General features: G+C 42.3%; 2 protein-coding genes across 2 annotated transcripts in view; one reads left to right on the top strand and one right to left on the bottom strand.

Moving 5' to 3' along the window:
* ZFAT (zinc finger and AT-hook domain containing) overlaps positions 1 to 26,534 on the top strand; it is a 983,920-nt gene that overhangs the window by 706,039 nt on the left and 251,347 nt on the right. The window lies entirely within an intron of this gene.
* CCN4 (cellular communication network factor 4) overlaps positions 1 to 26,534 on the bottom strand; it is a 36,028-nt gene that overhangs the window by 3,918 nt on the left and 5,576 nt on the right. Inside the window, exon 2 of the mRNA XM_061374124.1 lies at positions 3,390 to 3,663. Within this exon, the coding sequence (XP_061230108.1) occupies positions 3,390 to 3,663 (274 nt within the window). The remainder of the gene's footprint in view (positions 1 to 3,389; positions 3,664 to 26,534) is intronic.

Genomic DNA, 26,534 nt, shown 5'->3' with positions numbered 1-26,534 from the left:
TCAAAGTTGTAAGTTATTTGGAACCAGTGACACAAATCTAATGGAAAATTCAAGCTTCACTTTCTTGTTTGGTCACACGGAGGCAGTGCGCAGGCACTGATCAGGTTGCTTAAGTTTTGAGTCTGGTTGGAAACGGAGCTGCAATGTGGCTGCTTCAAGGCTAACACGGGTTGTAATGCGGGGTTCAAATTCTGCAAAGGCTTCCTACTGTTAGAATGGGCTGAATGAAAACATCAAACACAAATCCCTTTTCCTGTACAAAAATGAGGGTTGTTGCTATTTGAAGGGCAGGTTCAGCTCCAATTTTGATAATGCTTCCGTCTTTGTATTGAAGAGACATCACTCAGTGCTGGAGTTGGAGTGAGTTGAGAACTCAGCTAAACTTTGAGGTGTACACACAGATTATGATAGGTCAAGAAAATACTGTATTATCTGGTACTTTGCTACCAGCAAATCCCTCCTGGACTGTGTTAATTCAGCCTCATGCAGGTCTCATGTATCGGGAGGTTCATCATGAGAACATCCCAAATATACACAAAGGAGCTGTTTAATGCTTTCATGTAGAGCCTTGTTGAATCTGCATCTAAGTTAGGCGCTTTGGGAGCACATCCTTCTTCCTGTCACATCCCTGGTCCTGCCCTTAAGTGCACAATGCCTGCCTCACCACCTGAGCATGTGCTCAGCATCCCACTGTCTCTGCTTCGGTGCAGAAAAAAGACAACAAAAGGAGACATGTATTGAGGCTCCTATCTGATGTCCAGGTGATCAGATCTTGGACACATCTCACCATGCCAGTCCAGATACAACTTGAATTTCCCACATTCTCACCCCATTCCCTTTCCCAGCACCTGAAAGAATTCCATGCTCTTTCAGGATCTTTATTTTCCACAAATTCCATTGTTTCTGTAGTCCTGCATGCACTGAATTGTCTAGACCTGGCTTTTTGGCATCCAGCTGTAAAGTAAATTCCTCACAGCATTTGGTTCCCAACACCCAGATCAGTAGAGCCCCACTCTTGCCTGCAGTCACCCTGTGGTCCCAGCTGTAGCTGGTGTGATCAGAATGAAGTGATGTGGTCTATATATGACACAGTGCATATCAGCAGATCCTGTCATGGACATCTAGCTGGATGCTGAAGCAAGGGGAAGACCACAGCTTTCTATGGCAGCCAGAGACAAGACACTCCACTTCCTAACCATGGGAAGACCTACTTCTCATGCCCCTCACTTGTGCACACCACAATGTCCCTCTCCTTATAGCCATGAATGTCACATAATAGGGAATATAATAGGGAATTAAGGTGGCGTGGATAGCAGCCTTCCAGTGTCTGAAGGGGGCCTATGAGGATGCTGGAGAGGGACTCTTCATTAGGGAATGTAGTGACAGAAGGGGTGATGGGTTAAAACTTAAACAGAGAAAGTTTAGATTGGATATAAGGAAGAAGTTCTTTACTGTAAAGGTGGTGAGGTACTGGAATGGGTTGCCCAGGGAAGCTGTGAATGCTCCATCCCTGGTGGTGTTCAAGGACAGGTTGGACAGAGCCTTGGGTGATATGGTTTAGTGTGAGGTGTCCCTGCCCATGGCAGAGGGGTTGGAATTGGATGTTCTTAAGGCCATTTCCAACCCTAATTATTCTATGATTCTATTCTATGATTCTAATATATTGTCATAGCAGCAGGGGGGTTGGAACTGAATGATCTTACGGTTCTTTCCAACCCAAAACATTCTATGAATCTATGATTCTGTAATTCCATGATTCTATGATGTGAAAGTGCAGATTGAGAATCCGTCCAGGCCAAACTGGGGAAGCTGGGGATCAGCCTTCCTACAGCACAGTGCTGTTGCCACAGGACATACTGAATGCCTGTTGTGCATGGGATGACTACAACTCCCCCCAGAATATCCAACCAAGAAATCAAGCATTTAAATAAACAAATGTGAAGCAACATGAATGTTTTCAAAGAAGTCTAGGAAGGCTGAGGCTGCTTTGAGACAACATCCAGCTTGTTTTCCTCTCTCAGCACAGGGCCAGCTGTAACGATGCCATTGACATGTTTGTCTAACCTGTTCTTCCAGACCTCCCACGAATGCTGCACACACACTCCAGACAATACATTTGAATAATGTAATAATAACCCTGGACCTTTTCTGATCTTGAAAATCACTGTTTAAGCTTATGGCACATACCTTCTCTTCTTGTTATTTTGTCCATACCCTACAAATCTGTTTAGATTGCACTTTCTGCATGCTTGTTTTTTTGTGGATAAGCTAATGCAAAGCCAAGCTAATTTCTTACTACTCTTCCTTACAACCCTTGTATTTCTGTCAGCTATCCCAAACCTCTTTACTCCTTAGGCTTGCCCCTTGCAAAGCTTCTGCTGATATTCTAAGTTTATTGAAGCCCAGTGTTTGCAATCCTTCCTCTTTCCTGTGGATCAGTTATTCTATCCATCTTACAAGCAGCTCTCCCTCAGGTTTCCTTCCAATTTCTATTTTCTATTAGTACCATTTGTAGTTATATTCCAGCCTAGAAGATCCTCCAAGTGACTTTTTCCTGTTTATGAATGTAAGTTGTAACCATATCTTCTAATATCACGCTAAGCAGTCAACATCATTTCTGATCAGCGACCTCTGTGGATTTACTCATGATCCTTTCTGTTTTAATCATTCCCAGAGTAATGATTTTCAATTGTTTATGAGCAGGTTAGATTCCCCCCCTGTTTTGGATCTCAGAACAAGTGGACATATCCCAGATATACAAACATCACCTCATTTCTTTTTGAATAAAAACATTCCAGTCACATGAATTATCCCACCAAGATTTCTTGATGACAGGCAGGAATAAATCCTTCTGCTTCATGGCAGCTGACATGACTGAAACCTCTGTAAGATTAAGGCTCAGACCTCAATTTGTCACCAAGAAAATTTGCTAGGAGATGATTCAACCCCAACCCTATTGGACAGGATAACACACGCTATATTTCTCAGGGATCCACTACCGGGAATAAACCAGAAGTGCCGCTTACTGTAGGCATCCACACTGCTTGTCTTTAAAGACAACTGTATATCTACGCTTCCTTCATGCCCAACCCACTACAGCACCTTTTACTATTGTGGGGAGTATAAAATCATCTACCTCTAAATCTGAAGACCTTCAGATGCTGGTTGGTCATTGCTCTTGGCTGCAGACAACTCAAAGAGCACAAATTCAGATGTCATTTCTCATCCAACCAACTGTCCTGAAATGAAGACAGCTATAAGGAAAGGGAAGGTGGTGAACCAAGGAGCTGATGAGCTCAAGTATCTAATGAGATAAATCTCAGCCACTGCTCAAACTGAGGGGAGCTGCCAGTGCGTGTCTAAGTCAAAAATATATGTACATCACTTACGTGCACATACTCCTATTTCGTACCTAGGTCTGTCTCCACTGTAGTCACAGTACAAGCCCCTGTGGAAGTCACAAGTGTCGGCCTCAGTGCATCTCTCTCCACGCTGCTTGGCACACGTCTTGCAGCAGTCGCAGCCGTCTGTGACCAGGCTGATGCCCACCGAGCACCGAGGTGGGGACTTCGGACATTCACATGGCCACTTACAGTACTGAGCCCGCGTGTAGGTCTCTGTTGTGGTGGGTGTCATGGTGGTGGTGGTGGTCTGAGCAATGGCCTACAAACAAAGAAACACAGCTTGGAGAGCGTTCCAGAAAAAAGGGTCTTGCAAACCCTTTGGTGACTAGTCCTCAATTACAATACCCTTAGGTCTGCAAGGAAACCAAGGGATAAATGTCAAAGACACATGGAAAGGGAGCTGTCACTGCTCTCTTATATCTCTCAGATACCAGGTTAGGGCAAATGCTCTGCAGCTCAGACTAGTATCTAAACTGCATTGCCCCAGTCTGCTGTACTAAGCCTTTTCCAGACCTCTCCTCCCTAAACAGAGGTCTCTCTCCATAAGCAAAGATGTCAAACCCTCCCTCTGACACATGAAGTGTGCCAAGTCTGTGCTACCCTGTGGTGCCCAGCTCTGGCAAAGGATTGTGCCACCTATAGCTTGTTCTTGTTGAGTGAGAGATGGCTCTAGGGCCAGTGTTGGCTACCTAAAGGCTTCCATGTGCATGAGACATTGATGAAGGTAAAGGTTATTGTGTTACAGTGGGAAAGTTCAAGTGGGTCTGTTTGGCCTCATCTTCTTCAGCTTTTTCAATATTTGTGTGGGTCTTGAATCCAAAACACAGGATCCCATAAATCCACGACGGTACCAGGAATAGACCTGTGAGTCCACCATCCTCACAGACAGCCACTCATAGACATCTGCGTTGCACAGATGATCCAAAACCCACAGACCTATCCATCACAGATGTCCTGAGGATGTCTTGGTCATTTCCTCTCTTCTTCCAGTACTGCTAATAGCACAACTGCCGCCTTACAATGTCCTAGTACTTTGACTTGAGTAGAGATGAGGTTAAGGAAGGAAAAGAACCTCTGAAGCCAAAATCTGGCTGTCTATGAGCACCATAATTCACAAGTTCACCCACCTCTGTCTGAAAAACAGTTTGCTTATCTATCTCCATTCCTATAAGACAACACACATGCAGTTCAGCTCCCTGACAGAGTCCTAGTCCTAAACCACAGTATGGCTATAACAATTAAAATTAATTAATTATTTTATCACTCAATTAATTAATTAAAGTCATGTGCTTCCTCTAAGCACTCTGACAACCACCCTTATCCAACCTTCACAGTGTCCAGACTACCATATTCAGCAGAAACACTCTCTGTGCATCCTGAAGTAGTCATGAGACTCTTGGATTTGTGATGGGCTCTTCCAGGTCTCACTGGAGTTCCCATGATATTTCTCTGGCCCACAGAGTCAAACAACTTGAATATTTCTGCAGTGATTTTTCCACCTTTGTCTTTTGGCACATGCTTTTCTCCTACATGGAGCCACTGTGGGAACACTAAGCTGGATGAGTGCAAGTGAAGCTTCATAATGTTAGTATTTCTTCCATTACCCATGCACAAATATTTCCCAGCATGGTGAGAAAGGAAGGAGAACTTTTATGGGGAGGATACTGCCAAGTTTCCACTTCCTGATCTCCATTTCCTTGGCAAGCAAGGAAAAAAAAACCACACAAGTACAAGTTAATTAAAAATCTGATAATCAGATAAAAAATCTGATCAAAGTAAATCAAGGTATAAAAGGGATTTCATGTAACAAAGTGATGCTACTCGAGCAGACATGTTCAGGTCACTGTTGCTGAGATAATGGAGAGCTGCGGTACCTTAGCTCATAGAAACCCACAGAGGGGAGAGTTTCATTGCCTTCTGCACTCTCCAGTCCCTGCAGAGCAAACTCTGGATGACATTTGACAGCACCAGCCATGTTTGTGATTCTGGAAGGGTGCAAATCAGCCCAGTGACAAAGCAAAAAGGTGCCTTCTCTACCAGGATTACTGCATGGAAAACTGGAGCTGCACATGGGAGTCAAGCAGGGCCCAGAACTTCAGGTGTAGAAACAAACAGGGTTATTTACAGGCTATCAAAAAGCAGCCAGAGCATGACCCTGCTTGGGTACATGAGGTCCAGAAGACCTTTATTCTGATGAGAAGTGAGGGCTGAAATAGTGTGTAGTTCTACAAAGTTCAGACAAGGAAAGTCAAGGACTAGAAATTACTGAGGCAATTCCATCCATTTATAGAATCATAGAATGGTTTTGGTTGGAAGTGACCTTAAAGATCAACCAGTTCCAGCCTCCTGCCATGGGCAGGGACACCTTCCACTAGAGCAGGTTGCTCAAAGCCCCATCTAACCTGGTTTTGAACGTTTCCAGGGATGGGGCATGACTTCTCTGGGCAAGCTGTTGTAGTGCCTCACTACCCTCACAGTAAAGAATTTCTTCCTTATATATAATCTAAATTTCCCCCTTTTTCAGTTTAAAATCATTCTCCTTTGCCTTATCGCTACATATGCTTGTAAAAAAAACCCTCTCCAGCTTTCTCGTAGTCCCTCTTTAGATACTGGGAGGCTGCTTTCTTCCAGGCTGAACAAGCCCAACTCTCTCATCCTGTCTTCACAGGAGAGCTGCACCAGCCCTCTGATCATCCTTGTGGCCTCTGGACTCACTCCAAGTCCACATCCTTCTCATGCTGCATCCTCAGAGCTGAACACAGTACTCCAGGTGAGGTCTCACAAAGGCAGAGTAGAGGGGCAGGATCACCTCCTTCGACATGCTGGTCATGCTCCTTTTGATGCAGCCCATCCTTTTGATGCATCCCCATATGGATGACTCTCTGGGTTGCAAGTGCACATTTGTGGGTCATGTTGAGCTTCTTGTCAGTCATTCCTGGCTTGTATTGCACTATATATTCCCCAGTGTTTTGTCCTCTTTACAGTTTCAGATGTCTCAAACAAAAGGCTTTCCATGAAGAAAATGTCTTAACTCAAGGCTTTATGGGTTAATGCATCCCCAAGCACTGCAATCCCACAGCTGATGTGATGAATACCTCTGCAAAGCCCTTTTACTGTCTTCTGCAGCATCCTTGTTAAAAGACCCAGATTTTATTAAAGCGCATTTCTAAACCTGCTGCTATTGCTTTATCTGAAGGTGTATTTAAGCATCTTAGTAATTAGTTACCCTCTATACAGAACACTAAATTGTTAACACATTGATAATCACTGCCAAATAGTCAGTGTTTGCTCTGGGCATAGTTCCCAATTCCATTAAGACCCCCCTTACAAACAGTTGGCCTTAAAGTTGGCTTAAAATCACCTTTAAAGTCATGTTTAAACTAAAACATACCAGTATAATTTGCTCCCACTTTAAGCCTCTTTGATGCTGCCAAAGTTGTTAAAAGAGGAACATTCAAATCAATGAAAAGCCCTGGCCTTTTAACAGCAGCATTTCTCATTCCACTAGCAATAACTTGAGTAGGTGCAATAATCTGTCACTTAAGAAGAGAGGCCTCTTCAAGTGCAATAAACCTATTTACTTTGTTGCTGATCATTAAAAAAAAAGTGCTTAATAATCAAATCCAGGTACACAGATAAAATTCACACAGCTATTTAAAGAGCCCATTGCTATGGCCCAACCCTGTAAGTAAATCCCTTTATAGTCCCTTATTTCTATTGTCAACATGAGTAAGCAAACAGCTTCTACCCTGTGTAGATATGAAAGTGTGAATCAACACATGTAGCAAAGAGGAACCTTGCTAGTCCTGTGGTTTTAGTTAGTATGTGGAGGACTGAGGCTGAATTCTTGTAAAGCACTGAGAGCTGGGAGGCATGTGGTGGCTTGTGATAGATATGAATTTAGAGTAAATTATTTAACAGTCCTTCCTCTAGGTCTAAAGCCTGAGCCGGCCAAGGAGGCTTTTCCAGTGTCCTTTTAGTTACTAACTGCTGTAATTCCTGATGTGCCAGCTGAAGGATCCAGTGGTATACCTAAGCCAGCCATAGGAAGGACACATGGTGTGGACTACATGAGCATCTTCAATTAATCAGTGTGGGCAGGCATCAAAATACTATGACTGCCATATTTTGCAAATAGGGAAGGCATGGAGAGGTGGACGTGACACCATGTCCTAGGCTCCGTTGCAGCCCAACCAAAACACAGCCTTTGAAAACTGCTGTCCACTGGATACTAGAAAAAATATACAACCTGAGCAGCTTCCAAGCACTGCTCCTCTCCCCTCCTAAGTCCCTCAGAGCTTTGCTATGGGAGAAACAATTCTGTAGGTTTAGAAGGTTCTTGGCTTTTCCTTTTCCATGGTCAGCTTTCATAGCTGGAATATCTAAATTCCTTTAGAAAAGTAATTCAGCCCTACTACTTCAATGTCCCATAACATTTTGAGATATAGTCACTTCCTTATGAATAAGTATGATGGTTATGATGTCATGAATAATGCTTTATAAATACCAGAATAAAACCAACTCTTTTGGCTATCAAGAGGAAATCACACTGTAATGGCCTTCATCAATGGACTTCCTTACCTGGAAGCAAACAAACGAAAGACCATCAAGTAATTTAGGGTTTCAGGAATCATGACTTTATGGTAAATGTAACGTGTAAGAGGACAGTGGGTTTGTTAAGCAATCCAAAATGACAATGAAGAGAAACTTAAGACCAAAAAGCACAGTGATGGATATTTGACAAGTTTATTTCAAGATGTTAGAAACATAAAAGAATGTGCCTGCTAATAAATTAGTTTTTCCAGGTACTTGTATTTAACTTGTTTTGTGTCACTCCTCTTCCATCTTGCGGTCTGCAGATTTGTTTTCTTGAATGCTAAGAAGAATATATTCCACCACAATTTATTAATGGGTTTGTAATTTTGCTGGTTTGGGAAGTACAAGTCCATTTTCATTAAAACATGATGAAGCCTTTCTCACCCTGCCGTGGTTGATAACTCTCTATTAAAGCTGCGCCTCATTTATGCTTGGAAAGCTCCAAAATGGTTTTCTTTTTGCATCTGCAGAGAGTATTATTTCGCTAGCAACAATTCCCAGCTGATTTCTGTGTTCACATCCAAGAAGACAGAAGGAGAAAATAAAAACATCATTACTTAGTACCTGACATCACCACAGACTCAGTGTTTTTAACAGCCATGAGGCTTACTATCCAAGTCTTAAAGATACAAAATGCATAGGACCATTCAGTAGCATGTTCTACCTACTGGCAAAGTATAGTTTTAATTTGTTGGAAAATACTGTAGTTTTAAGTTTGTTTTAGCTTTGGAAACTGGAAAGACCAAGCTATGGTGTTGAAAATAGTGTCTATAGTCCGAATTGCAAGCCAGATAGATATATAGCAGCACTTCTACATAATGCATTAGGAAACCTCAAACTTTGCCTTTAAGCAGCAAAGCTGTAAAATGCATTGAAATACATTCCTTTGCTTTTTTTGCAGGTGTTTAAAAATATATCCATATATACTGATTTCATTGCAGTACTGCATGATCTTACTGTTACAGCTTTTGTCTTCCAAGTATTTTTCTCATCATGATGAACTGAGTGAAGGTAGAGAGAAGCTATCTATGCTCTTCACCTTCATTTTATTGATGTGAAAGAAGTCCAGAAAGGACTGTGAGTTCTTAATTAAACTCCTCTGGCTATTGCCAGAGCTGGTGAAATGGATAGGAGAAGTTGGTAGATAGAGGTCTGCACAAACCATAGGACCTTATCACCTTCTTGGTGGTAATTCACTCTAAAAGGAGGACTTTTGAGCACACTCATAGCTGCACAAGCTGTGTTTTGTAGGGCAGATGCCATTAGGTGGACTACTTTTACTTTCTGACAGTCTAACACATGAAAGTAATATTTTTAATCTACATTTCTGATACTGACTTTTTGAGCAAATGCCAGCTGTTATTGATGGGGATATGATGCGATCTGAATTATCCCATCCTCCACCTCTGACACATTCACAAAGCAAAATGGTCAGTGAGGAAGTTTTGTTAAACATTTCCTTACTACTATGTGATTGAATCACATGATTTGCAGACTGAGCCAAGCATCCTTACTGGTGTGAGTGCATGCACCAAGGCCTGACCACATCATAGAATCATAGAATCACAGAACGGTTTGGGTTGGAAAGGACCTTAATAAGACACCTCACACTAGACCATGTCACCCAAGGCTCTGTCCAACCTGGCCTTGAACACTGCCAGGGATGAAACATTTACTACCTCTCTGGGCAACCAACCTGTCACTGTTTAGAAATACCTCCAGATGTTTTAGTTTGGCTGTCCTAAACATGGACGCTGAAGTTAAAAACACAGCTTTAAGTGGACCTGTAGGGATGCATCTCCCAGGGAAGGACTTTGCATTCCCATCTCTCAGCCAGACGACACATCTGCTTTCTCCTGGTTCCACCTACTGGCTGAAAGATGTAGACAGCACAAGCAGAAATACCGGTAGAGCCAGTTCTGACAGCGCGCACCACCCTAAATGTTCCCATTAACCAAAGTGATCTGAAAAGGCATCCCAGGAGATTCAATTCCACATTCACAGAGCTGCAAACATCCTAATACTAACCTGACACAGCACAGTTCCCAGGGGAACACAGAGCCTGGAGCATAATAAGGAAACAAAATATGAAAAGACAAAATGAAATCCAAATAATCTATTAAATAAAGCCACATAACCTTCCATCAGTTGCACCTCAGGGCAAGCATAGAGATTGCTAAGTTTCACCTGAGAACAGAGGTTAACAACTCCTAATGTATGTCAGAAGGATGGGCACATTAGCAATGATAAACAGGACCTGGCTTACATCAGCAAGTTTAAACCAGGTCCTCAGAGTTGAAGTTTGCTTCCTGATCTTGCTTAGTTGGAACTTCTGAGCCTAATATTGCTGAATATTTGCATTATTATTACACCCAGAACAGATGGGTCGCCGAAGAGCCAGTTCTTACAGCAAGATCAGCAGTAATAACAGTACCATCAGGACTTCTTTGCTGTTGCTGTCACTCTCTTGCTGCAAATCCCTGAGTCCCCATGACTGTTCATAAACTATCACAAGGAAATGCTAGTAAAAAATGAGCTAGCATCAGGACAGAGATATAAATCAAACTGTGAATGGTAAGAGGAAAATATGATTGTTTGAGGCTCAGATTCCCCAGAGTATGCACAAACTTGTAGATACCTCATTAAAATTGATCCCAGACATGAAATCTTCAGAACATATTGTAAAATAACAGACTCTGAACCCAGAAAATATAAGATAGTTTTATAGATGTCAAGTGCCAGCTGGATTTATTCTTGCTGTGCACTGTAGGCTGAGCAGAATGGAACGTTCTACTTGAAGCATAACATCCAACAGCCCAAGAAAATAAAATACCCACAGTGAGTCAAGCACTAATATTTCTGTGGATATATGAGTGATGAACGATCAGCTTCCCATAACTTTATTTTGGGAAATGTGACTGTGGGAAGAATGTAAGCAGATGTTTGGAATAGTCTTTTCTAACTCAGCTTAAACAATTATAAAGATTACATACATTCCCCTTTTTGCCAAAGATTTGCTTATACTGGCAGACTCAGTGTGGCCTCACATTTTCTTCAGTTTTCAGAGTGAAAGAACTTCCCTGTTAGAAAGAAACCTGACGTTTCATAAGTGTTGCCCCAGTAAAAGCAGCACTTGGTTAGAATAGGGTGAGCTAAAAATGTTTGGACATCATTAACAAATTCACACTGCCACCACAGATTCCACTAATCGGGATATTAAACAGCATAATTCCTGGGCTCTAAGAACATTTTAATGTCTTGCTCTGCACATGTTCTGTTTGTGCAGTTAATGAGCTCATCCAGTGAAACCAGCTTGAACTAGAGTCTGAAAAGTAACAGAGAACATCTGGAGGAGCAATGAGAAAAGCCTCCAGAAGGGACAAGCAGACAGACTTCAAGTTTAGGAAAGTGGAAAGTGCATCTGGACTATCCAAGGTCATGGTCACAGAGTTACAAACCATCTTAAACCTGTACAGAACACGATGTTGACATATGAACCTCAAGCTGAGTTATAAAAGAAGTATCACAGATCCAGCTCCCAGTCTGCTTTGGCAGAGGCTTTACTTTGCAAGAAGTAATGATCTGCATCTGCTCATCTCCTCTTTTTCAGTCATGGCCTTGAAATCAAAAGGAAGACGACTTTCAGGTCCTTTCCAACCCTAACTATTCTGATTCTAAGGTCCTATCCTCTTACTGCCCTGGGGGACACTCTGCCCCAGCCTGGTCAAAAGAAGTAAGTAAAATTGAAAAGCTCCACTTATTTGGTTGTTTGGTTTTGTTTCTTTGCTTGGTTGCTTGTTTTTTCACATCAAGAAGAGCACAGAGGACATAGCATTTTTCAAAATAATCTTGGTTTTCATGATTTTTCTAATAAAAATATGAATTTTCTTTTTCAAGTATCAACAATTTTCTGTTCCTGTTCCAGTGCGGAGCATTTTGACTTAACCTTTCATTTTAAAATGTCATTGCTATTTAAACTCTCAAATCTGAAACAGTTTGCTCTGCTTGACCTAATATATGTCCTACCTTAGAGCTGCTGATGAACTGATGGGCTTATGCATCCCTATTTCCTTTAAGCAGCCACCTTCCTCCCATGGGACTGAGATGGTCAGAGACCTAAAGGTTACCACCCAGGAGAAGATGCTGAGGGAGCTGGGCTTCGGTAGTCTGGCAGACAGGTTAATGGATGGTCCAGTACTATCCTGAATTGTAGCAGAGTGTACTAATGGGCAGCAGTCACAAGATGTAGTTGAGAATATTTAGTCGGAACACCAGGAAGGCAACTTCTTCACTAGCAGAGCAGTGCAGCACTGGGACAGGTCATCTAGTGATGCTCTGAATTCTCCAGTCAGCTGTTGGATTAAAGACCTCCAGAGGGCACTGACAAGCAGTGTTTCTGGCAGCCTGCGAATGCATAGCTAGCCAAAACCACACGTGAAATATGCCCATAAACCTAAACAACCAATGAGATGCCTTTGTCAGTTCAGTCCTGTGTGGTGCCACCTAAAGTCTGGTTCTGGCACAGGGAAATAAAACCTAATCTTTTTATTAAATGGTGCATTTAATATGGAAAGAAGAATTTGACTTTTCAGGTCCATCCCCTCTCATACCATGAGAATAGCCAAAAATGCTATTTGGCAGCTAATTATTATTTAATCTGACAACAGAAAACCTACCAGAAGTCTGGTTTTGTAGTTGGAAGATTTCAAGATAACAGAAGGAAAGAGAAGCTTCTGCTACTTTAATGGCCCCTTTGGAACACATGGCACACATGGCTTCATCCAAAACTCCATAACTGCCATTTAATATAGTGTTATATCACTGCATCAAAGCCATCTGAAGACTCTCAATGAAAGATGAGCAGTACGACTGCATTGCTACATCTCTGTAGTTAAGTGAAAACCAGATGGAGCCTACAACTTGTCTGAATAAACAGCAACATCTCCAAGTAAAGATCCATCGTGAAAGAATAATTTTGCACTGAGCATGGCACATGTCTGTAAATGTAGCTTATAGTATTCTATGAGATCTTTTAGATAAAGAATGCAGATGGAAGACATATAGATCAGTAATGCCCTTAGGGTCAACAGAAGATGTCAGACTTTTGTGCACTCTAGAAGGACATGAAACTAACTCAGAGTCTGATTGAAGAACATTAGGAAGAAATACCAATTATTTATTAATGGCCACATACTTTGATCTCTGATATCAATTCCAGGCATAATAAATCTTCATCTTTCAGATGCACCATCCCTGAAGACATTCAAAGCCAGACTGGATGTGGTTCTGAGCAACCTGAGCTAGTTGAAGGTGTCTGTGTTCATTGTAGGGGTGTTGGACTAGATGAGCTTTGAAGATCCCTTCCAACCCAACCTATTCTATGATTCTATGACCCATCTTGGAAATGGTATCTGTTATCTTACCCTCTGCTAGGCAAAATCATGGCAAAAGTCTCTTGTAGGATATGAAGCGATTTAGCTCTATGTGCACAGAGAGATCAGAAAAGCTGTGTTTGTATGCTTGAAGCAAAGACATCAACATCAATACTGCAGCCTGGTCATCTGGATACAGCCTGGCCATACTTCTGTGTATAAAATTGATTTTCTTTACAGAATCATGAAATCTAAATGTTCAACCAGAATCTGACCAGTGCCTGAGGCTGTTTCTAGAAAACCAGAGCAGGAAAGCACTGAAACCCAGAGTGGGAGAGGGGTATCATCAGATTGGACCTTACACTGAGCAGTGGAAAAGAATAATAGTAATACTGCAATTCTAAATGTCAGCAATACCAAACCCTACCATGTTATTACTGTATTGTGCTTGCCTTGGTCTAATTTATTGATTTTTGCCTTGATCTCCAACACTCTACATGGCCCAGCTCAGCTCTACTGCACTTCTAGCTCCATCTTCTCTTTTGCTTCCCACTACAGAGACAGCCTGAGGGCATGAGGTCTTTCTCGTGGGCTGAGACACTTATTGCTCCTACCAGCTAATTGCCGTAGCAAAGATTCAGTATACACAGTTCACAAATGATGAGAGAACATTAGAGGAGATCTTTTTGTCCAGCAGTAGAGAAAGTATTACCAGGAAGGTGGGAAGAGGAAGAACCTACAGGATTCACCACTGGATAAAATCTCCTTTGACCAAGATCAAGTCCCATTCAAATCAGACAGAATGGGAGCAAGAGATTCAGTGAACGAGAGATGCAGATTAACCTCCCTCACAGCCTCCAGAAACCCCCCTGACCCTTGTTTAACACATATAATACTGCTGTACTTGGAGGCCTTGTGATACTTTCACATTCTTATTGTGAAAAGTTCAGCTGATAGCAGCACCATGAGATCTCATCAGAACAAACAAATTAGCTTCCAAAGATCATGGACCAACACTTATTGCACTGCATTTCCCATAACCAGAAACATCTGTTCAGGAGTCTAATAAATCAGTGGTGCTCAGTACATGAAGGTAGAAAGAGCACACGATGACCCAGACAGTGGAACAAAAGTTCCTCTCATTGGTACACATGACGTGAAGCTATAAATAACAGTATGGCAAATACAGAGAGTTTGGTTTTCTTTTATAAGGCTACAGCAGTAAAAAGGAACCTTTACCTGTGTATATAGAAATCAGACCATTTTCTAAAAGCTCTGGGGATTATTAGGTAAGTGGGTTTGATTACACTAATCTGGACAAATATGGGGAAGACCAAAGAGATGGCAAAAGCTGCACCCTCTTCATCAGCAACTGTGCACAGAGGGTAAAGGAAGTATTTATGTTGTTAAAAACTTATTCAGCTAGGAACAGTAGTATTTAAATTAAGGAAGGAAAAAACAAATTGAAGAGTATGGGATGCATCCAGGCAGCAAAAGGCTGAACTGATGTTTTGAACAAGCTCCAGGCATCTGGAAATCTTAAAACAGAACCGCAGGGGTGATAAGATATATGGGAAGTGAATGAATGTTGTTATCGCACTGAGGGTACAGAAGCAAAAGACAGTCACATAGTCAAGAAGACAAACCACAAAACTCCCTGCAAGTTAAATTTATATGAAGTGATTAAGACAGGGTGAGGGGTGAACCATGAACATGGAAACCAGAGTGCACATACTGTCATAAAGAAGGAAAGAGAACCTTCTACATCAAACTTTAGGGGCATCCCATCACATCTGCAGTGTGTCAGAAACAGCACCATGGTCTATTCTGCCTCCAATGGCTTTCTGTCTTTGCTATTGTGTATGTTCCTTCTGCCTCTTCAAAATCCCAGACATTATTCCTATTACATTTGTGTGAGTGCTGTAAACTGACATACACAAATAGACATGTATCCACATAATCTACTTCAGGTTCAGGGATCTGAAGGAATGTATAAAATGATGCACAGCATAGAGCAGATGCTGTTTTGAATCACTTCTTTAAGGAATTGAAGTATTACATTCTCTGGGGACACATTGTCTTCCTGATGTTCTCTTCCTCAAGCTGATATCAAGCTTTTAGCTATATCACAGGGTACCAATGTCAAACAACTGCCTCTTAAAATCTCCCCAACAGATTTAATTATACATTTTGTCACTGTGTTTTAGAATGTGCCAAGAAGAATCTCAAAAAGGAAATGTGAAGTCCTTTGCAACAGTGATATCTGATGTATAAAAGGACAAGCAGCAGAATGCTAAGCACACATTTCTGAGCTTTTTTCTTCTGATACACAAGCAAAAATCCACAGAACAAGACCACACACAAAAAAAGACTAAAGACTTCTAAATATAACCAGTAAATTCAATAGAAATGCTGCTGTAACCTCTGGATTTGTTCAAATGTACAGCATATGGCTGGAAGGGAATCTGCACCCATGCACACCAGGTAGTCATCAAGCCAGAAACATGGTGACCCATAAGCTAGAGAAATGAATCACTGTATAAGCTCATATTAGAAACTGAAGCAAGATCAGCACAAAAAACCTTGCCAAATTTACAGTGAGATCATTTTGCAGGAGTGTGGTGATTAGCTAGGGGCCTCCCTATCCCAAGCTTAGCTGAGCTTGTCTGCCCCAAACCCCTGGAACAAGCCCAGCCTAACTGAAGGAATTTACTAGCTCAACATGTGGAGCAGAGACATTACTTGCCAAAGACCCTTCACACAGATGATTTTGGAGATCATAAGGGCTAAAGCCATAAAGGTTAAAGAAATCAGTGAACAAATCTGGAATCTGTTAACTTTTCTAGATGACGGTCAAGACCCTGAGGTAGATTGGAGGATACAGGTTTTGTAAGCAGAAAGGTGGAGACCATAAATTGAGTACACTCAATGTACTCATCATCAGATGTACCAGATCCAAGACATTCCTGTGCTGAGATTTTTTATGAGCTGTTACAAGAGAAAAGTGTGGCCAAATAGTTTATAGACTACCAAAAGGATAGAGGATGGTGGAATGAAGCATCCTCTGTCTTTGACAACTGGGAAACTGAGATTGAGTGATATTCTCGCATGGCTCCTCAGCTTAGTCTCAGTAAGGCGTAGAATGCCATAGAGTACCTCAGCTTAGGGTATATGCACAGGACATCAGAAGTACATGAACTGAATGCCATCTAGTATGAAACAATCCCTTAAAGCTGGCATGTATCTGAGGTAAATGAGTTCTTCATAAGATACAGGTTAAAATTTTAACAGGGGAAGTTTAGATTGAATATAAGGAAGAAATTCTTTACTGTAAGGGTGGTGAGGCACTGGAATGGGTTGCCCAGGGAAGTTGTGAATGCTCCATCCCTGGCAGTGTTTAAGGCCAGGTTGGACAGAGCCTTGGGTGAGATGGTTTAGTGTGAGGTGTCCCTGCTCATGGCAGGGGGGTTGGAACTGGATGATCTTAAGGTCCTTTCCAACCCTAACTATTCTATGATTCTATCATTCTACACTCTAACCTATCTGGGGCTCATGTTAGAAATCAACACCATCACTGCTTTTAGTCAAATGAAAAAACAATACAACAATTCTAAAGAAAGCATCTAATAAAACATGGAAAACCATGAAGTGTTTTTACATTGTTATTATTATTTTTTGGAATTCTGTCATTAACATCACCTGAGCTATATTCTCAACCAATCAAACCAACCAACCTCTTCTTTCTTAACAAAGGAAACAAAATGCTGCTTTCAAGTCCATCAGGAGGGCAAAGTTTTAGGGTATACAACCATTTGAGGGTCAATTCATCCCATTAAAGGCAGATGAAAACCTTTTCTTCTCAATGGATGTAGAAGCTACTTGGGTCTTACACAACCAAGATGGTTTCTGATCAGCTTTCTCCCAGAAAAAAACAAGGAAAAAGCCTTCTCATGAGACCTATCCACTTTTATTTATCTAGGAATAAAGCTGGATAAAGGAGGAGAGTGGGAGAAATCAGTTTTGACCAGGACATGGAGGTTCCAATGCAGTAAGACATAGTTACAAATAAGAATACTAAAAAGAGCCAATGTAAGCAGCTTGCTTTTAATGGCAGTTCCTTCCTAATGTGGACCACACAGCCACATGGTTTTTGAACATGGATGCATCTTGGTCACTTCTCACAGTCACTGCAAAGGAGAAATGGCAGCCAGAACAGCGTGACTAAAATACAAATGCTTAAAAGAATATTGATGCTAATGAAAGTCAGATGATTTGCACAATAAAGTTAATTTAGAGCTAGTCAACAAATACAAACCACTGGCAATCAAATGCATGTGCATAATGGCTTCAAAAATGTCCCTGAGCAAAACACCAGTCCAGTGTTGTAAAAGACTGCAGCTTTGGTTATAAGCAGCTACCACATTTGCAAGACACTCAGTAGATCAGTGCCAAGTTTAGATTGGATATAAGGAGGAAGTTCTTTCCTATTAGGGTGGTGAGGCACTGGAATGGGTTGCCCAGGGAAGTTGTGAATGCTCCATCCCTGGTGGTGTTCAAGGCCAGGCTGCACAGAGCCTTGGGTGACATGGTTTAGTGTGAGGAGTCCCTGCACAGGGCAGGGGGGTTGGAACTGGATGATCTTAAGGTCCTTTCCAACCCTAACTCTTCTATTATTCTATGATTTTTTCAATAGAGATTTTGTTCTGGTAGGAGGGGCTGAAATACCCTTGGAGTGTAGTTTACCCCACGCTGAATCTGGTAGACAATTTCCTATCCCATGCATAGAAATTCTGTTTACAGAATTTTAGTACATAGGCCTTCTGCTGATGCCCTTGCCAGGGAATTTATTGATTGTATTTTAATCACTATGAATTAAACTTAGAAGGTATAATGACTTTCTCCTCCATGAACACACATCAGAAAGCAGGGCTTGCAAAGGAAAGAAGTGTTTTCACCAAAAGCAAGAGGAAATCCTGCTCTTTTCTAATAGTTTTAAACCACAACAGGATGTGAAATGTGTGGGGATGTGCAAGAAAAAACAGCAGGGAAGGAAAAACAAGGCTGCTCTGGACAGAGACAATAAGTGACACTTTCTTGAAGGAGAGAAACCGGTGATGCTGAGGCAACACAACTGCAAGATGTGAAGGGTTAAACTGTTTACTGAGGCATCCAGTAGGAAACACACAGCTGTATCAACAAGGAAGTAGAATCTGGAGTCAAAGTGCATTTATAAACTTGTCCTTTTCTCCCTCAAATCTACTGAGGAGATGAACAGTTGAGATTAAGAGTTTTTCCTCAAAAGAGGAAGACCTCAACTGTATAACTTCTGTAGCAACAAAGTACAGAGAGGGAAGAGAGCAGGCTCCAGTGTGCTGGCAGCCCGGTGGCACCTATCAGCACTAGCATCCTCTTTCCAAGCCACCACAAAGAAATAAAGCCTATTCCAGGTTCAAGGAACTCACATAGTGGGAATCTACTGTCTTGAGGATGACTGCCAGGTCCTAAGGTTGAGCTGAGACAGAAGCAGCCATATCACTGTGGTTCAGACCAACCATGGCTGTCCATCCCTCAACATACATATCTACATTTCACCCTGTGTCCAGGTCACTTTTCTCCTCTGCCCCCAATTCTCCTTGGCTAAATAACCCTATGAAGTTATAATTCGGATTTCCTATTTCTCCAGCCAAGCTCACAGCCTCAGAGGAGCATCCACGTCTCATGGGTTTGAATTTGGATTCAGACACAGAGTACAGAAAAATAGATACGGGAACACTGGTGTGAATCTGGTCTCAGGTTCCTGACCCTACACAGAGATCCCACTAGCTTTCCAAGAAAACAGCTGAATTCAGCATTTTAACTGTAATACACAAGGGCTTACCCCTATTTCTGTTATAGAAACTGTTTATGTACCGTGTAAGCCTGGGACAATGTCAGAACACAGAAACACAAGCCAGAAAACTTTTTACAAAGGGACTGATGCAAAACGAGAAGGAACAATTTTTTCTCCAAATACATTCGTTTTGTATGACAACACCTAACAATATCAAGCCTGCTGCAGACTGCACTGTAACTGAGGGGAGTTTAGGGTTGACCTTTGGGGAGCAGTCTCACACCACATATTCACAGAGCCCACAACCACTAACTCCCCAAACCAGAAGGGAACAGATACTGCTGCTTTTTTAGTGGCTTCTCAGGGAAGGGTGCCTGGGGTTTACATTCACACTGATACATGTGTCTTATTTTTCATCTTTCAGCATGACTTAGATCCATAATCTGTTTTTTTTTTCAGGTTTTACCCAATTCAAGGTAAACGCTGATCTATCATTTTATGCAGTAGATCTTAATAGCATCAGGTAATCCATAGAGGTAGCAGTTTGGTAAAAAGGAAGTTTAACCTGTATGGACTGTACGTCACTTAAACTTTATTAGCATTAAAAGGAAGTAAGATAACCACAAAATATTAAGAGATTAAAAGATACTGAAAAGCCCTGGGGCTTTCCACAGGCAGAGGATGAAAAGCCAGGGTAACTGCTAAGAGGCAGCAGGTACATTCATAACATTAAGATCATTCGGGATGACTACTATTCAAATATCTCATATAGATTTATTCGATGTTAGTGAGAAGGGAATTAAAGAATGATTTTGTTCCAAAACAGTGCTTGTTCAGCATGGAACTGTGGTTCATGAGGAAGCTCCCATCCACATTGAGATCATCTCTGCAGCTCCAAATTGAAGTTTCTTTCTAATAGTTGGACTCCTTGATAGTATTCTTTAAATAAAACCTTGAATTCAGATCCAAAATATTCCTCTCAATGTTTTCTCAGAGTAGTCAAGTTTCCTAATGTTGTCATGGACAATTCCTCTACATTTGGGTTTCCATGGAGCACCACATTTATAGACCTGCTACAGGAAGGATCCTTCTCTTGGCTGCTCACTCATGGCTAGGAACGTAATATTCCCTGTTCTGAAAATCAGCAGGGCTCGGCCCAGAATATTTGGCTTGCAAGACTTGGATAAAGGTGGTTAACTCATGTAAGTTCACGTGGCCATTGCATTGCAACAGAGCTGTACAGCAGGCGTTTGCTCTGGAGACCAGTATCAAGAGGAAACAGCCTGAGGCTGTGGGTGCACAGACACCTAGGTCACTAGTCTAGATTTAACTGTGTGGTCAGCCCCATGCTGTATCCCCAGGAACCAGTGTGTCCTTGATGTTGATGTGATAACAACATGATGTTCTCTCACCCACGTTTTGGCTGCCCATAGCAGTAGCTGGGCAAAGCATCACGAATAAGGAGCTGTCAGAATTGCATAGAGAGCTCCAAGAGCAGCCTGGGGAGAAGATCACCCATTTAAGCCTCCCATGTGAGGCTTGAGAGGTGGGCTGATCCAAAACAACTTATGTAAGGAGCATTTGCTTTTTTAGCAAGAACAGTCAGTAGAGTGATGGCTGCACACAGCATCTTGTCCCATGTGCTATGGAGAAGGAGGAGGGGGTGGTGGCGAGTCCCTCAACAGGGGGAACAGGCTGTTCCCAAGAAGTTGGCACAGGAACAGCACAAAGATCCAACTCAGGCAATGAGAAGGAGGGGACTCAGAAAAGGTTGGAGCTATCTCTCAAGCCAAGCTGGGCTTTGTACTATAAACATTATTCCAGACATGCTTGAAGCTCAGAAAGCCCCCAGAAAGCATCTGCACGTTCCCTCCCACCTCCAACAAAACACATTGCAAATGGAGAAGGAAGGGAAATAGAGAGGCCAATAGGTTTGCTCTTGACTTTACAAGACGCTGGGGACAGAACCACTGCTTTTTAATTAAATACAGTGGAAACTACAAGCAAGGAAATGAGACCACCTCCAAATTCATGAATAAAAGAAGAAAAGGGGTGAATTTATTAGTATAGGAAAATTATGTATTGTGCTGGAGAATTAATCCTCCTGCCCCTGAAGTCAGTGGAAACAGAACTGAAATTCAGGGCTTTGGTAAAAAGATGGCAGAGAATGAACCTAAAATAACTGGTACAAGGAGTAAATGTGAAGGCTGATATACTCGGAGGTATCAGCTCTCCGGATGGGAACGTGCACGTGGCATTTCATAAGCAGAGCATGTCGTGTTCTGTTCCTAGGAGGGTTTGCTCATGGTGGAAAGCAGCACTTTTCATAAGGATGAAATTACTAAATAACCCTGTTTCAGTTTGGGGCCCAAGAGGTGTCTTGACTGTCCCAAAGGCAGACAGGATGTCTGTGGCAGAGCCAAAAATAGCACTTAGATTTCTTGTTCCTACACTATAACCATACCATGATCCCTCCTCCTACACACAGCGAATAAACTAAGTTGTTTAGTTCTTACTGGATGCAAAATTCCACTGACTCTCAGATGCTGTCTGTTCAGCAAAGTCAGTTGCTTCTTGTTTTGACTTTCAACCGTCTCATGCACCTGATGCCTGCAAAAGGACAAGAGTGCTTCACCTCTCCAACACCTTCAAACACATCAAATCAGTGGTGATCAGCAGTTTATAGCTTCATGCGGCTGTGCAAAGTGATGAAATGGGGCCTCTACGCATGATTCATTCTTGCTTGCAGCTCTGATACCTGCTGGGGCCCCGGTCTAAACCACCCAGGTGACAAGATCCCCTTTTGATCCATATACCATGAATGGTATCAAATAAAGCAAACAAACAAATAAATCCCCAACCAAAACACGTTCCTGAGTTTTGATCATGGACTTCAAAATACAGGTCAGGTATTACTGCAGCTCCAACACAACCCATTGTTGTGTTGAGGCCCACACCCTGGCACTGAAGCACTGTGGCAGGTCACAAGGAGAAAGTTGCTTAGACTTCACATCCATCATGCCTCCAAAAAACCCCACCATGCAATCACCACTTCCCATCCTAAACAGCCCCAAGACAGAAAGTGGCAACGTATCAGCCCTTAAGCAGTTAACGCTGCTGCTCTCGTACATGGAGAACACCAGCTATGTATTTTATCTCCAGGAGGATAAAGATGAATTCCTATGACACCTGAATGACAATTTTGCTTGTCACCGAATAGCTGTTGCTGGCTGCCTGCAGCCCGCAGCAAACCAAGCGGGAGCAAACCAGGTTTGGTTTCCCAAGCGCCCAACACGCGAGGGCAGTGTTGATGCACAAATGGCAAGGCTGTGATGGTGCTCCGTCCCCCTGAGGCAAGGCTGCTCCACAGACGCAATTTGTGCCAGAAAAAACACATTTGGGGAGTGTATGGGGAGGGAGGTTTTAAGCCAGAATATTTGTATCCCCACTGTTCCTGCTGCAGAGGCACTTTTTATCAGGGAGTATGTTACAGGGTGAACAATAACATGAGGATCAACACCTTCATGGTCATACAGTCACATGGGAATGAGATAATGCAGTTCTGAATTACCCTTCTATAAAACAGTATAGTCATCGAGGACGGAGTGTTTGTGAAGGGTTCTCAACTGTATTCCTATAATATCTATTTACTCCTCTAACCAAATAGTCCAGCCTCCCAGATGGTGTTTGGGAAAGTATTTTAATATAGCTGGGAGAGGGGGAACAGTCAAAACTATGGCACAAACATTTCCTCAAGTGCAAACAGGCAGCCTATATGATATGTATAGAAAAACTGGCACAAACTATGAAAAGATGGGGGGGCCATGCATAAGTGTACATATTTCTGTACGTGCACGCATATGTGTATCCGTAATATGTATATGTACATCACAAAGAATTAAGGCTATCATCTAACAGAAGCAGAAGTGTCATATGTGAGCCTGAAACCAGGCATGTAATGCATTGTTCCACCACAGACGCAGCTGCTCACCCACACCTGGGCAGCTTTAGTGGGCAAGGAATTCACCAGCCTGCATGAGCATGATCCCATCACCTCTTTGGGGAACCTCAGTGCACTGAGGAAGCTTGGTACAGGTTTTGGTGCAAAATCTGGAAAAATAAGTCAAATGACCTCCAGAAATCTACTACCTCCTAGGCATCAGCTTGAAGCTTCTTTAACCCCTTTCCCAGGTTTCTGGAGGGCCATGCTTCATAGCAATATACAATTAAATGTAATATTAAAAATGCCCATGGCAGGGGGTTGGAACTGGATGATCTTAAAGTCCTTTCCAACCCAAACCATTCTATGACTCTATGATTCTATGTACACTTGGCACTCTGGTAAAACAGTGAAAATTAATAATGAATGATCTCCATAAATGAATTGCAGTGCTAAATAGCTGGGATGTTATTATGTATTTAACTACAGTGACAACAATGGATAGGGTTAAATATAAAAGAAAAACAGAAAGAAGCCAACTGAATTCACCCTCATTCTCTCACATCAATGTATATCAGCCCACACAGAGATGCCGTGGGTATGACCTAGTCCTCCAAGACCAAGATCCAGCAGGAAACACTGTCAACAGTGCTGAATGAATCACCTGCTGAATGGCCAAACAAGTTAATGGAACATGGATATTTTCCCAATTAGTTTTCCACCTCTTTTTTTCTCTTATAAAAATGTAACCAAGGGGTTTTATAGTGTAATCCATTTGTAGATTCTCAGTGCTGGCTGCAGCTTCTGTGGTTTGGTCCTTCCTTGCTAAACAGCTAAAATGACCCAGCTGTTACTCCAAACACAGGGAATTGGTAGCCTGCAGGCAGCCAAGTACATGTGCCAGCCACTCAGAGGAGCACTTAATTCCCCCCATATGGATTTCAATGTCTCTGCCTTCTTATTATCCCAGATACAGCAAGTTCCTTTGGCCACGGCAGATATAAGTTGGTGATAAGTGTGAGCTATAGCCTGCTTGGTCATCCAGGGTTATATTAGTGGATTTCAAAAACCAGAAAGGAGGATTCATAAATTCAAAACATACAGATGCAGAGTGACTTCTTGCACTGCAAATACAAGAATGCCAAGGATGCCGTTTAGCAGGCATGTGAGGGGCAATGACAGAAGCGTGTAGAGCACAATCAAGAGATGCTTTAAGATAGTAATGGCACTTCCTTGGGAAGACACTCTGCAGAGCCCTGCTACATTAGTTGAGTGTCCAGTGCAACAAGGATGGCTGCTTCATGAAGTGAAATCAGCTCATCAGAGCCACTGCTTCAGGTGTTGTCCCCAAAAGGCATCAAACTGGGTTTCAGCAAAGCCATGCTTCCTTCTTTTCTCTATAATGTTCCTTTCACTGGACAAGCATAAGTATATGGAGATGTGGAAACTTCAGCAAGAGAAAGAAACAGTCTCCTGCTCATCTTGCTGTCTCCTGTCATTAAGAAGCTTCAGTAGCAAAACACCAGAAATGAAAGCAGAATGGAAAGCTGCAAACCCCTCAGAAATTGAAGTTTGAGTTGTGTTCAGAAATTCGAGAAAGGGCAAAGTGCAGCTGCTAAAAATTTGTTACCCTCTAACACAAAAATAAACATAAAATAGAATAACACCCAACCAACCAAACAGCATACCCAGAGCAATTCTGGTCAAAGTTGTGAATTCTTTGTGGTTTGCACTGTTCCTGTTGGCATGTAGCAGGTTTTGGTTTAGGTATTGTACAGAATGACAAGGTTGCTTGACTATTACTGACTTTACTGTGCTCTTTCCATTGTATACAGATGCTACATATAATATTTCCATGTTTCTAAATCTAATGTAGCTACTAACTCAATCAAGCTAGACAGTTGCGTGCTGGAGAGGCAATAATGAAATCAGTGCTTCATATCCACCTGAAAGCCTTTCACTGGAGATTACTTCACTAATCTCAGGCTGAGAAGAAGGAGTTAGTTTCAGCTCTAAGAAAAAGGTGCAAAAGCAGCCAAAGCATTATGGATATTGTGAGTTCTGTTCATCTGAGTGTCAGTGAAATGCTGGACCAAGTGATCTTGCTAAGCTGTCCCATCACCAAGCACAAGGTGCTTTTTCTTATAACTCAAACCCAATCTTTAAGGCAAGCTCTTAGGAGAAGATCCTTTCTCAGGGCTGAAATTGCTCCATAGCAGCAACAACCTAACTGTACACATGTACACATAGCAGCATTGGGATCGAGATGACTCACAACCCTCCATGGATGAGGCATGAGCCCACAGTTATTTCTGTAAATACCTCTCAGGTTTCCCTTTGGGCTCATTGCTTGCCATCCTGGAGTTCATGAAACTTGGCTTTCCAGCTTGCTCATCTCTCATTTGCCTTACAGGTTAAGCAGAATGACAGACCCAGTCTAATAAAACAGAAGAACAACGTGGGAGCTGTTGAGAAAGAGAGGAGGAACCCAGAGATGACCACACAGTCCTGGAATGCATTACCAATCCAAATATTAGAAAATCATTATTCAGGTTGTGCTGTAAAGCTTAGCTTAAGTGTTACCTTCTCCCACAGCTGTTTTAGCCTAAAGGCTCTCCTTTCCTTCCCCATCCACCACAACTGCTTGTAGAGCAGATCCATCTGTTGGCACCTACAGAGGTAAAAATGGCTTTTCTACCTTCTACTTTCCCACACCTAGCCCAGATGCAAGGATGCAAGTCAAAGCCCAGCAGCAGTCTATTAGAAGGCATAAGGCATTAAGAAGACTCCAGAAGTTTCATCCAGGATGCCAGAATAAACAGCAGCAAAGAGGGAAACACATAAGGTTTCAGTGAGAAAGCAATAAATAACAGAGGGACCGTGGGCTGGGAGACCATCAGGGTGCAGGGGATCCTCACCCACAGCTGGAAAACACAGAGCAGCACTGGAGAACACCCCCACAGAGCTGCCAGCCTGCAGCAATGGGAGGCTGAAGGTAACTCACCGCAGGATGCAGCAAACCCTGGGTGGGACAAAACTTGGAAGGGAAAATGATGGGGAAATTGGGTGCTGTAAGGCCAGCCCAAGAAACTGAGTCTGGATTATTGGTGGGCATCAGAACACAGAAAGAAAACAAATGGGTAGACTTTATTTATGCCCATCTGACAGCTCTAAGTCAAATTTTCTAGAATAGAAACAGAAAATTCTGCTTTTAACATAAGGACCCTATGAAAGAGGATGGTTGAGATATACTATATGTAAGCAAAGGGGAAATCAGGGGGAATATTAATACAGGGTACGACCTGTACCTCCTGGTAACAGATCTGAAAGGCTGAGGAAACCTTACCCTGCTTTCTGGTCCACAGCATGAGACTCTGTCAGGTTTGGTTCTC

The sequence above is a fragment of the Neopsephotus bourkii genome, unplaced genomic scaffold (assembly GCF_033783945.1).
Source record: "Neopsephotus bourkii isolate Nb327-2 ecotype Australia unplaced genomic scaffold, CSIRO-AGI_Nbou_v1 NB_1637, whole genome shotgun sequence".
NCBI lineage: Eukaryota > Metazoa > Chordata > Aves > Psittaciformes > Psittacidae > Neopsephotus > Neopsephotus bourkii.
The sequence above is the reverse complement of the archived record's forward strand: the minus strand, read 5'-3'. Positions and strand labels throughout refer to the sequence as shown.